At 39.3% G+C, this 12,659-nt stretch overlaps 2 protein-coding genes and 1 pseudogene across 2 annotated transcripts; 1 reads left to right on the top strand and 2 right to left on the bottom strand.

Annotated features, from left to right (window-relative positions):
- The first annotated feature begins 384 nt into the window (after positions 1-384).
- LOC126514418 (eukaryotic initiation factor 4A-II-like) lies at positions 385-1,581 on the top strand (annotated as a pseudogene).
- A 1,348-nt stretch (positions 1,582-2,929) lies between these two features.
- LOC126514435 (olfactory receptor 10A3-like) lies at positions 2,930-3,880 on the bottom strand. Its single transcript, XM_050163349.1, has one exon. The coding sequence runs from the start codon at positions 3,872-3,874 to the stop codon at positions 2,930-2,932; it is 945 nt and encodes a 314-aa protein (XP_050019306.1). The 5' UTR covers positions 3,875-3,880.
- Positions 3,881-10,302: 6,422 nt separating this feature from the next.
- On the bottom strand, positions 10,303-11,566 carry LOC126514425 (olfactory receptor 10A3-like). The gene is made up of 2 exons (XM_050163340.1): positions 11,551-11,566; positions 10,303-11,267 (listed from the first exon to the last, which is right to left on the bottom strand). Exons 1-2 carry the CDS (start codon positions 11,564-11,566, stop codon positions 10,303-10,305), a joined length of 981 nt encoding a protein of 326 aa, XP_050019297.1.
- Between the last annotated feature and the right edge of the window lie 1,093 nt (positions 11,567-12,659).

Below are 12,659 nucleotides of genomic sequence, written 5' to 3'. Positions count from 1 at the left end.
GCTCACTTTCTCAACGAATCTTTCATTTTCTTGTTAACCCCTCTTCTGTCATATTCCCCCCTCTGCCGTGCCTTCCCAGGAGCCACGTAGACATGACCTTCTCGTTATTGCATCGCGGTAGCCTCTGCTTCCTTTATAACAATCATCATAATTGCGAAAATGTTTAAGCACATGTTTGATTTGCTTAAAACAAGTTTCTCTCACTAGACTCTCTTTTCTTGCCGTTCCCATGCCTGGCACAGTGCCTATCCATAGGTGTCATTTTACAAACACTAAAATCTTCCCTCCACAGGACAACCCCATTGTGTTTAGTTTGTTAAGACCAGTGAGTTAAGAGTTACTAGAACTCACTTTTTAGTTGGGCACTGAGTCGATTTTCGGATCATGTCTGGTAGCTCCGCGGATTACAACAGAGAACATGGCGGCCCAGAGGGAATGGACCCCGATGGTGTCATCAGAGCAACTAGAACTTTGCTGATACGAACTTAAAGGAGTCCCTTCTTTGAGGCATCTGTGCTTAGAGTTTTGAGAAACCTCCAGCTATTCAACAGAGAGCTATAATTCCTTGTATTAAAGGGTGTGATGTGATTGCTCAAGCTCAGTCAGGTACGGTAAGACAGCCACATTTGCTATTTCCATTCTGCAACAGTGGGAGATTGAGTTCAAGGACACCAAAGCACTAGTACTGGCCCCCACCAGAGAACTGGCTCAGCAGATCCAAAGGGCAGTTTTGGCTCTTGAGAATTATATGGGAGCAACTTGTCATGCCTGTGTTGGAGGAAGAAATTCCAAAATGAAATGCAGAAGTTGCAGGCTGAAGCTCCTCATATTGTTGTTGGTACACCAGGGAGAGTGTTTGATATGCTAAACAGAAGATACCTTTCTCCAAAATGGAACAAAATATTTGTTTTGGATTAAACAGATGAAATATTGAGCCAAGCGTTTAAAAATCAAATCTATGAGATTTTCCAAAAATTAAATACAAGTATTCAGGTTGTGTTGCCTTCTGCCACAATGCCAACTGATGTGTTAGAAGTGACCAAAAATTTCATGAGAGATCCTATTCAAATTTTGGTGAAGAAGGAAGAATTGACCCATGAAGGATTCAAACAGTTTTATATTAGTGTTGAAAGAGAGGAGTGGAAGCTGGACACTCTTTGGGACTTGTATGAGACACTGACCATCACACAAGCGCTTATTTTTCTCAATACAAGACTCAAAGCGGACTGGCTCACAGAGAAAATGCATGCCAGGGACTTCACCATTTCTGCTCTGCATGGTGACATGAACCAGAAGGAAAGAGATGTCATCATGAGGGAATTCCTATCAGGGTCAAGCTGTGTTCTGATCACTACTGACTTGTGGGATTGATGTGCGGCAAGTGTCCTTGGTTATAAACTATGATCTACCTACCAATCGTGAAAGCTATATTCACAGAATTGGCAGAGGGGTCGATTTGGAAGGAAAGGTGTGACTATAAGCTTTGTTACTGCAGAAGACTAGAGGATTCTTCGTGACATTGAGACTTTCTAGAATACTACAGTGGAGGAAATGCCCATGAATGTGGCTGACTTTATCTAATTCCTGGGATTAGATAGTTTGAATATAGTGCTCACTGTTGCTGAATAGGGGATCACAATGTGCATTGTGCTTCTTTGAGAATATTTGAATCTTGTCTTAATGCTCATAACAGATCACAAATACAGATTCTGATAGCTAAGCAACTTTAGTCCTGAGCTCTTGTGAGGAAAGGCATTGGCTTTATCTTCTTTAGAGTTAGACTGTTGTGTTGGAAATAAAAAGATGGGGTCTGTAAAATCTATTTTTCTTAGAATTTTATTTCCTAGTTATGTAGAAATGGTTTTATTAGATGTTCTCTACCATTTTATAATATACTTGTGGACTAAAAGATATAAGCGTTGTATAAAATCAGCCAATTATGTTAAATTAGCATATCTGCCTTTATTGTATTTGTCATTAGCCTGATTAGAAAGATCCTTAAAAGTGATTTTTCTTTTTTTTAGAAAACATTTGAATGCATTTTGTTTGGTATTATATATATTCAATAAAGTATTTAATTAGTGCTAAGCATGAAAAAAATAGTTTCTAAAATTCATCAGATATATAGAGATGGAACGTTAGCTGAATGACTTAATGGGTGTTATTTATGGAACACGGCCAAAAATGTGATTGCTTCAGGCCTCAGCAAAAAAGACTCTCTTTAAGCAAATAGAGACCATCAAAGAAATGAGGACTAGTCTGGCCCTCCCAAATAAATTGGTTTTTTTAACTCATAGACTTTCATTCCAGAAACAACAAATGTAATCAATACATACATTTGTTATTTTCTTGATGTTCTGGGTGTCAGTGAGTCTTCGTGGGCCTTCTAATGCATTTGTAATCTTTTTAAAAAAGTAATTCTTCAATAGTTATTCAAATTGGCAAATCCTAGCCGGAGTAGAAGCACAGAAATAGAGCAACTCCATAAACAGACTATGGCTATGAATTGAATTCCCAGAAATGGACAAACAAGCAAGCACAGAGACACATACCAGATCAAACTAGATGGAATGGTAAGTAATAGATGATAGATAGATAGATAGATAGATAGATAGATAGATAGATAGATGTCATACATAGAGAGACACCATCCATTCCATCAGATGCCCAAAAACAAAGAATTAAACATGAATATGTGAAATTAGATTTTATTGAAGCATCATCTCAATGATAACATGGTAAAAAGAAACCTGAATATCTAAAATTCACAAACATCTGAAGAGTGTTACATCATGGTATAAAATGTATATATTTTGTAAAAATAAATGACTAAAGAAAGTATTAAGAGAGGGATCCCTTTTCTATGATTTGCTAATCTAAGGTAGAATTCCTTTTGGTGATTTCCAAATACTCAGGGCTTCTCAGCAACTCACATGGTATGTAAAGCCACTTTTCTTTCCCATAATTTCACCAAGGCCTTTTTCATCTCCTTGTTCCTCAGGCTGTAGATGAGTGGATTCAGCAGAGGGGTGAGCAGAGAATAAGCCAATGACAACAGTTTCTTGGTGTCTGGTGAGTACCTGGATTTGGGCTGTAGGTAGGTTATGCTGGCCGTGCCATAGAAGAGGGTGACAGACGTGAGATGAGAGGCACACGTGGAAAAGGCCTTCTGCCTCCCTGTGGTGGATGGCATCCTCAGGATGGCAAAGAGAATTCGGATGTAAGATAAGAGAATCAACAGGAAGGGGACCATAACAATCAAAATAGTGCCTGTGAAGGCATAGATTTCGAACAGGAATGTGTCTGCACATGCAAGCTCCAGCACGGCTGGGGTTTCACATGATATATGATTAATTTTACTAGGACCACAAAAAGGGAAGCTAAACACCCATGTGGTCTGCACAGTTGCTACCATGATCCCTGATATCCATGAGCATATCAGTAGTTTCAAGAAGACCCTTTTGTTCATAATGACCGGGTAGGACAGAGGATGGCAGATTGCAGCAAATCGGTCATAAGCCATTGCCCCCAGGAGAAAACACTCAGTCCCACCAAAGAGAAGAATGAAATACATCTGTGCAAAACAGCCCCCAAAGGAAATGGTGGCTTTCTCGGAGGTGAGGACCACCAGCATTTCAGGCATAATGGCTGTGCTGAAGCTTGCTTCCACCACTGACAAGTTCTGCAGGTACCGGTACATGGGGATGTGCATGCTCTGGTCCAGGAAGATGACAGTGACAATAATAGCATTTCCTGTAAGAGTCATCAAATAAATAACCAAGAAAACTCTAAACAGGTGTGCTTGGAGCTCAGGAAGGTGAGAAAAGCCCAAGAGGATGAACTCAACCACAGAGCTATCATTCTGCCTCCTCATTGCAGGAGTGGAGTCCTGTATTTTCTCAAAAACATAATGTACAACAGATGAAGTCCCAGGCAGATAGCTTCCGCCTGTCTTGTCCCCAGCACAGAGCATGAAAACCTGGGACCAGCATCACAGTTAGCAACCTGGAGGGTGACTAACCACTTCAGTTAATGAGTCCTTGAAATATAAATGAAGAAATTGATAATTCTTTCTAAGAAATATGGTCTGAAATATAAAATTGTGTATTGCAAGTTGTATGTTGTGTGGTTTGAAAATTAAGCACCATTTTAAAGCTAATAGAAATGATTTCTGATGTCTATCCTAACTCTATGCCATCATTGTAAGAATCACTTGCTTTATACAATAGTAGGTAAGTATAAAATTTAAGACCATAAAACACAAAGTCAATAAATAAGTATTTATGAACCTAACAAAAATTTCATAATAACCTAATAATTCAGTTATAGAAATGTTACATACCTTTTAATTACTTCATGGCCTCTTTTACTATTGCTATATATTACATGCATGTGTATTTGCATATACATATTATTCTTAAATACAACCTGCTCAGACTGTATAATGTCGCATACATCTATGTTAGATACATTTTAAAAATTCATTGCATTCAAGAATAACAGAATTGGATGTAATTGTTAAAAGTAAGAACATTGTATATGAACACATAGAGGAGGTTGTATTTTAAATATGCTTATATTGGGTGATACCTATAGCTTGTTTCAAACTTACTAAATGCTGCATAGACTGAAACTAGCCACTTCTATTAGAATTTACACAGATGTAACATGCCTATCCTTGTGGCCATGATGGCTTAGGGGAAAAAAACCCACTTGCGGGTCATCGCAGAGCTTTGATTTGGGAGCTTACACTCTCCCCTCTCTGTCTCTCTCTTCCCTTTCTCCAGTCCCCTCCTAGTCCTAAAGTTCATGAAATCATTAATTACTCAACAAGCTCTAACCAGTAACCAATTATTTTCTAGTCTCTGCATGGTCCCAAACACACTGGAGTACAGAAACCAATAAAAACTTCGCATGCTACAAGAGATAAGCATGACTTTTTAACAGGTTACTACTCCAACATGCTTCAGAACTCTGCCTCTCACCCCTTCTTTTCTTATTACAAAATGTTTTCCATATACAAAAATGTAACCCATCATAAGAACATAACTATGAAAGCCAAAAGTTTTGTTTGCTTCTTGGAGACATGCACAATGCCTACAACAGTCCTTGGCCTGTAAGACATAGTAAGGCACAACAGGAGGGCTCACTCACAAAAACCTGTTGTTCATTTCAAAACAGAGTTGTAAAAGTTTAGAAAGTCCCTAATACAAAGAAATGAACACCTCAAGTAATAGAAATGTTAATTGTTTTTATCTGACCATGTACACTTTATAAATAAATTGAGATGTAGCACTATAGCTCATAAAAATATGTAATTATTATGTGTTAATATACATAGAGAAAGAATTTAAATTCTAAACAAAAATAAAAATACTACCATGGGTGATAAAGAACAACTGATCTTTCAATACCTTAAAGATGCTAATGTCTTCGATAACTCAGACAATAGTGCTACAGTGGGCACTTCATTCTGTAGGCTTTGGCCTCCAACTGAAAAGGGTAAGCACTGGACTCAGTAACCAAGTGTTCTAATAAGAAATTCTAAGCTTTGGTTAGTGCACCAAAGTATTGGTTTCTGAAGTTCTGTCTGTTCTTCTCTCTGAAAAAGAAAACAAATGAAATAATCAAATACAAACCTAAAGAGTCAAATGATTTGGCTGTGCCTAATGATCACTGAGCACTGAGGTGTCTCTTGCAGAAGGTGTCCAGCAGTCAGTGAGGAAAAGGTTGAAGAAAAAACATACAACACAACACAAGCAGAGGCTGCTCTTCCTTGCCTTGTGGCTGTCTCAGTCATTCCCACACCCCAAAGCCACCTGTTGATAAATATGACTTAAGGCACTACTTTTGTAAAGTTACATGACAATTATGTGCCTTCGTTATTCTCTCTGTAAAGAACTTAAAATCGCAGCATGTGGATATTCTTCTGCTCTGGGATAACTAAACAGCCTTGAACTTGGTCCCTCGGGTGAGCGAGTTCAAGGGAAGAAGCTCAGAGCAACGCTCCTCCCTGTGTCCACTGGGGCCAAACCTCTTTTACACAAGAGAGTTCACCATAACATCTCCCTATAGAAATCAAAACAGAGGCAGAACAAACATTGTAAGCAGAAAGTGAGATGTATGTGATGAGAACGTGATGTAGAGATTTCATTAGGCAGTATACAGTCTATAAAATGACGGGAAACAACTTTAAAGCAAATAGGTCTAAGCCTGTGCAGTAGAAAGCATAGGCATCCCTGACCCAAAAATTTCTACATTTTCCAAAATGCAAATGCAAAATTTGAGGGAAAAAATCCTTATAGTTGATCTCATGTATAAAGAGGCTGGAGTCAGAAGCATAGACCAGCTGACTTGGCTTTGAGAACCTCACTGAGCAATGCTTCTTTTACTTTCTCTATAAAATAAAAGTAAGTCCCATATTCTATATAATCAGTATTCAATGGAAATTATACCACATAACCTCAAGGAAAATATTTTCCCTCTCAGAACTCAATCCAAATACCCTCCTGAATCACACTTGAACGGGACGACGTGTCTAGGCATGCAGCGATAGCATGCCTCAGGATGGTATGTGCTGCCACACACGAATTTTCATTTCCTTCACCAACCTGTCTCACAAAGGCTTGTCTCATCCCGTTATAATCTGTGTCACCATGTCATTGGTGATGTTCGCCACATATAAGCAATTTGTGAGAAGTCATCAAGATGCAGAATGATTTATGCCCTTTCTATGTGTATATAATAAATTTTAGTGAAGAGGTGCATAAGCTGAACACGTGTTATAGTGGATAATAAGAAAACAGCAACAATATCAAGACCAAAATATTATTTAGCAGTAGTTCTGAAATGTACTATGCAACAATCTAAGTTATTTTGTTAGTTATAATATGGGCCTGTACATTTAGATTCTACCCCACAGCCTATTTCCTGTCTAACCCCGCCGCAGCTCTCTGGGATAGAGTTAAGGAGTAGTCTGTAGTGTGACTTGACAGCTCTTGCTTGTTCCTGGCTTCTCAATGTTCTTTTCATATAAACTGTGTTTAACTAAATCACATGGTGAGAAACTTCCCACCACCCATAAAACTTTATACAGAGCAGACATTTTCTTTGGTCTGAAGACTGGTCTAGAGCAATGGCTCTCAACCTTCCCAATGATGTGACCACCAACTGTAAAGTTACTTTTGTTGCTACTTCATAACTGTAATTTTGCTACTGCTGTCAATCGTAATATAAATATCTGATATATAGGATATTGGATATGCAACCCTGTGAAAGGATCATTTGATCCCACCCCCAAAGGGGTCATGACCCACAGGTTGAGAACCACTGGTCTAGAGACTCCTTGGGGCAGGGGTGAGGGTTGCTTTGGGAAGTGTGCCAAAGGCTTCTTTCTGAAGAGGCCAGATTAGTTTAACTACCTATCTATCTATATCTATCTATATCTTATTTTCACTTTTAATGCAGTTTCTTTCAAGATTCTAAAGATTAAGCCTCTCTTTCCTTTTAAGAGCCCATCATGTTTATGTCTCCATAGAGTACACTGCTTCTTTCTGTCTAATACACGACTCCCACTCCAAACCCCCAGCCCCCAGTCATGGCCCTGAGGCCTATTTATTCCAATAAGCCTCATTCCTCCAGGGAATTATGTGTTAGCTTCCTTTCCAGAGCAACAGCTCTAATGCTTCTTTCTATTTAACAGGTACCAGGGTTTAGAATCAGACTTTGACAAACCAAAAAACCAGGCTCATCCATTCACCCTCAACAGGCCACTGTAAATAGTGAAAAGCTGAGAAAGAAAATTTATCCAGCATAGCTACATGGGCAAAAATAAAAATAAGTCAAATGAATTCTCAAGTCCACCACTGGAGTCTTTACCTGAAGTTCAAGAGAGAGCAAGAGGTGTGCAAACTCATCTGGCCTGGCCTGGATGTGACCCTGCCCATCATCATCTACATTGTAGTCTATCCTGCAAAATAATTTCCAAAGTGTAAGAAATGATAGAAGTTCTTTGAGACAAGTCTCCTTTCTGGCTACCACTACCCTTTTTATTCCCCCAGAATTTTGGGAAATTCCAGACTCCTGGAATCCTGTGTTTTGGTAGTCCTGACAACTAGAAAGAGGAATGATATGTGTCTTTTTAAAACAGTCTTAGCTCTTGCCGGGACAGTTACAAGCTCACGTTATATAAAATAGTGTCTTTCAGACTGTGCCTTGCCTTGGCTCAAACAGCAGTTGACTCCATTTTGAGTGCAAGCAAGGCCCTCTTAGTCCATCTGTATGCAATGATGGGCTCCAAGTTGGCATTAGAAGAGGAAGCAAAACAGCTCATAGAGAATAACTATAAATAATAAAGTACTGCACAAAGCCATATCCTTCATCCAAGGCTCTGTATCCATGTTGTGCTAACTCTTCTTGGTGAGACATGAAGGAATTTCTACTCACCATAGACAAGGAATTGACAATTAGCCAAGATAACAATTCTACCAAAGTCCAGCTTAGTAAATCAATGAGTTTCTTAAGGTTTCTTACTGGTAAGGGGTTATTACAGGAGCAGGAATGACTCAAAGGCAGATGCAGCAGAATGGGAAACAACAATGGAAACTGACAGTGGTTTACAGGCAGCTAAAAGGTCGGAGAGTCTCCCTCAGCAAGTGCTCCTGTTTATATGAACCTTAGGGAGGGGACTTGTGAATCATATAACTTCCTGAGACTGGTGAGTGGTTGACTTTCTGAGCCTTCTAAGTTTCCTTTATTAATGAACCCTTTCCAAGATGGAGTGTTTCAATTCACAGGAAACGTTGCAAACCTGCACAGCCCATCTCTTTTGAATACAATTGATACAACTAGTGAGATCTCTTCTTGCTATTTAGGACATTGCAAATTTTCATTTAACATCCCCTTGGCTGCTGAGTTGGAGACCAACTACCATTTGCTTGGAATGAAAGATAGTGAGAATTATAAAAAAAATCATTATACAGGGATGATCTCTGAATGTTTTACAGATATGTCTTCTATGAAGACAGGAAAACAAACATAAAGGAACAAAGAATAAAAATGTTCCCACATAGGATGCCCAGGGGCCTAGGAAATGCTGTTATGAGACATTCAGACAAAGAAAGAATTCAACCAGGCACTCGGAGAAACCACAGAACTCTATCAGTGTATGGCAGGTCCCTAGGTAATGCTTAAGGGGTATGGCCAGGTCTATAAGTATTTCATAGCTTCTGTAGGGTGGGCAGCATTGTAATAATCTTATCTGTACTGATATTTTGTTTGTGATCTAACAAAGGAAGCTTGCCAGAAGATCAGAGTGTTAGCCATAGAGGCCAGGCATTGGCAGCACACACTTTTAATCCCAGCAAGTAGGAGGCAGTTGGATCTCTGTGAGTTCAAGGCCACCCTGGGCTACACAAGATTAAGGCGGTCTAAAAGAGAAACTGAGCCAGGTAGTGATTGCTTACACCTTTAATTCCTGTATTTGGGAGTCACATGCCTTTAATCCAATCACTAGGAAAGTGGAGGCAGGAAGGGATATGGTTGGGCAGAGGAGAGTGGAATGTAAGTGGGGAGGAGACAGGAGGTCAGGCATTCAGTCTGAGTACTAGTAGAGACAGGTTACCCCATTGGGTCTGAGGATTTCATAGAGGCGAGAACTAGTGACTAGCTACTTTCACTTGAACTTGTGAAAGCAAGCTAGCCTTGAGTTCTAGAGCTTTTTGCCATGAATTTTCATGTGCTGGGTGGGCAACCTGACAATGATGGTTAAAATATATAACCACAACAGGCCTCATCCCGTCGGCTGTCATTTCAAGAATCTGCCATAGAATACATAGTAAGATCACGAAGCAGATGAACATTCAGAACTACATGTTTATTGAAGGACTGTCTTAATGGCAACAATCTACAATGGCCTGTATCTATCAACAGTACAGAAATAAATCAATAAACTGCTTTATTGTGTGTTTTAGAAACATGTTCATCTTAAAAACAATAGACTATAGGGTTAAATAGAGAGAATACTTGATTATGTTTTAAAATATGATATGAATAATTTTAAAATAAATTCAAGGAATTTTAAATGTTTTAGAAATAAAGAATTTAAAATTTTATATTAAATTTTCAGAATAGATTATAAAATATTGTATAAAACCAAAATTAAAAGGATTTAAAAAGCATAAAAATAAAGAGTTATTTAAGAATGAAAGAATTAAACATATTCTCACCAAGAAATGTGGTTTTCATTGTTTTAATTTATACACAATTATGGTATATCTGAATGTCACATGACTCCTCAGCAAATCAGGTTGTGTTGAAAACCACTTTTCTTTCCCATAATTTCACCACGGCCCTTTTCATCTCCTTGTTCCTCAGGCTGTAGATGAGTGGATTCAGCAGAGGGGTGAGCAGAGAGTAAGCCAATGACATCAGTTTCTTGGTGTCTGGTGAGTACTTGGATTTGGGCTGCAAATAGGTCATGCAGGCCGTGCCATAGAAGAGGGTGACAGACGTGAGGTGAGAGGCACACGTGGAAAAGGCCTTTTGCCTCCCTGTAGAGGATGGCATCTTCAGGATGGCGAAGAGAATTCGGATGTAAGACAAGAGAATCAACAGGAAGGGAGTCAAAATGATCAAAATGGTGCCTGTGAAGGCATAGATTTCAAAGAAGAAAATGTCGGCGCATGCAAGCTCCAGCACTGCTGGAGTTTCACAGGAGATGTGATTGATCTCATTGGAGCCACAGAAGGGGAAACTAAACACCCATGTGGTCTGCAGACTGGTCATCATGGTTCCTGACAGCCATGAGCACATCACTAACTTCGTAAAAACTCCTTTGTTCATAATAACCGGGTAGGACAGAGGATAGCAGATTGCAGCAAATCGGTCATAAGCCATTGCCCCCAGGAGAAAACACTCAGTCCCACCAAAGAGAAGAATGAAATACATCTGTGCAAAACAGCCCCCAAAGGATATGGTGGCTTTCGTGGAGGTGAGGACCACCAGCATTTCAGGCATGACGGCAGTGCTGAATCCGGTTTCCACTGCTGACAAGTTCTGCAGGAACAGGTACATGGGGATGTGCAGGCTCTGGTCCAGGAAGATGACAGACATAATGATGGCATTTCCCATCAACGTCACCAGATAAATAACCAAGAAAGCCCCAAACATCTGCCGCTGGAGCTCAGGGTAGTTGGAAAATCCCAAGAGGATGAACTCGGTCACAGAGCTGTGATTCCCCCCTCTCATGGCTCGAGTGGAACCCTGGGCTGGTTCAGAATCACAGTTCCAGCTCCAGCTTCCATTCACCTGAGGAATTCCGCCAGAGCGCCACAGAAGACCATCTTCTCTTCACACAATTATCCATTTCAATTCTAGAATGGCTAAACACTTAGATTAATAAATCCTTTCTACATAAAAGGGGAAAATAAAGATTCTGACTTAGAAATTTAGTCTTTAAATAACAAAATGCTGTCAAATTCTTTTGAAGGCTATACGCCCTATACTTTGAATTAAATCATAGCCCTAAAATAAATACAAATAATTTATAACTCTTTCTGATTCTCATCCTGTTATTAGAGATATATCTTTTACTTAGCTATATTAAATATAAAACTTTAAAACATGCAAGATAACATGTAGAAAAGATAGAGTAATCATTCAGTTGTAACATTGTTATGCACACTTGTTTGAAATACCCACTGCATTTGAAATTAGGGTAGTTTGACAGGTGATGGTCAACATCCCATAAAAACTCATAGAAGATTTGTATATTGAATTTATCTACATTAGGTGACAATAACATGCTTGAACAAGTTTCAAGCTTAGTTGTTCCAGCCTAGAATGGAAGTGGTCACCTCTCTTGGAATTTATCTAAGTGTGATTTTTTTTTTAGGACTAAATGCTAGGGTACCTCCTTGTGACCTTGATAATCAAAGGAAAAGTCCATCTGGGGGTCATTATGAAACTTTCGTCCAAAAGCTTCCACTCTCTACTCCCCCTTATCTCTTGCCCCTCTCCCTGACTTCTTCTACATCAGGAAGTTCATGAAATCATTAAGTACTAACTCAGCAAGCCCTGATCAAGTAGCTGCCACTGTACAGTCACTGCTGTTCTGTTAGCTTCTAAAACTGAGAGTTAAAGGCACTGCGTAAAACAGACTTCTGTCTACGCGCATGGCACACAAAAGATATCTCTGGCACACACCAGGGCTCTATCTCTTATCTCTACCCCTATAGTTTTTCCTATTGCCAACTGACATAGTATTAGTATTTTCTATATACAAATCCTACCACACACAGGAGTACAACTGGAGAGTGAAGATTTTTGTTGGCTTCTTGCATATATGCACAATGCCTGCAACAGCCCTGGATCATAAGAAATATTAAGACAATATTTCTAGAATAAGAGAAATTAGGAAAAATTAGGGTCTATTTTTAAGAAAAAGGGTATCTAAAAGAAAGGGTAAGCCAGTCATAACAGAGTGGGGGGAAATTGAGATGTAATAAGATATGGCTTGGGAAATTAAATGAGAGAACTCCTTTGTGTATAGATGGCAAGAAGAGATAACAATAATAGCCACAGGTTGTCATAGTAGAAGGACCATGAGGGTGAGGGGAAAAAACAGAAGGATGAAGACTGATGTGCTCAACTCAAAAGGT

This window comes from Alexandromys fortis, unplaced genomic scaffold (assembly GCF_014885135.2).
Source record: "Alexandromys fortis isolate MF-2015 unplaced genomic scaffold, M_Fortis_MF-2015_v1.1 scaffold_129, whole genome shotgun sequence".
Lineage (NCBI taxonomy): Eukaryota > Metazoa > Chordata > Mammalia > Rodentia > Cricetidae > Alexandromys > Alexandromys fortis.
The sequence above is the reverse complement of the archived record's forward strand: the minus strand, read 5'-3'. Positions and strand labels throughout refer to the sequence as shown.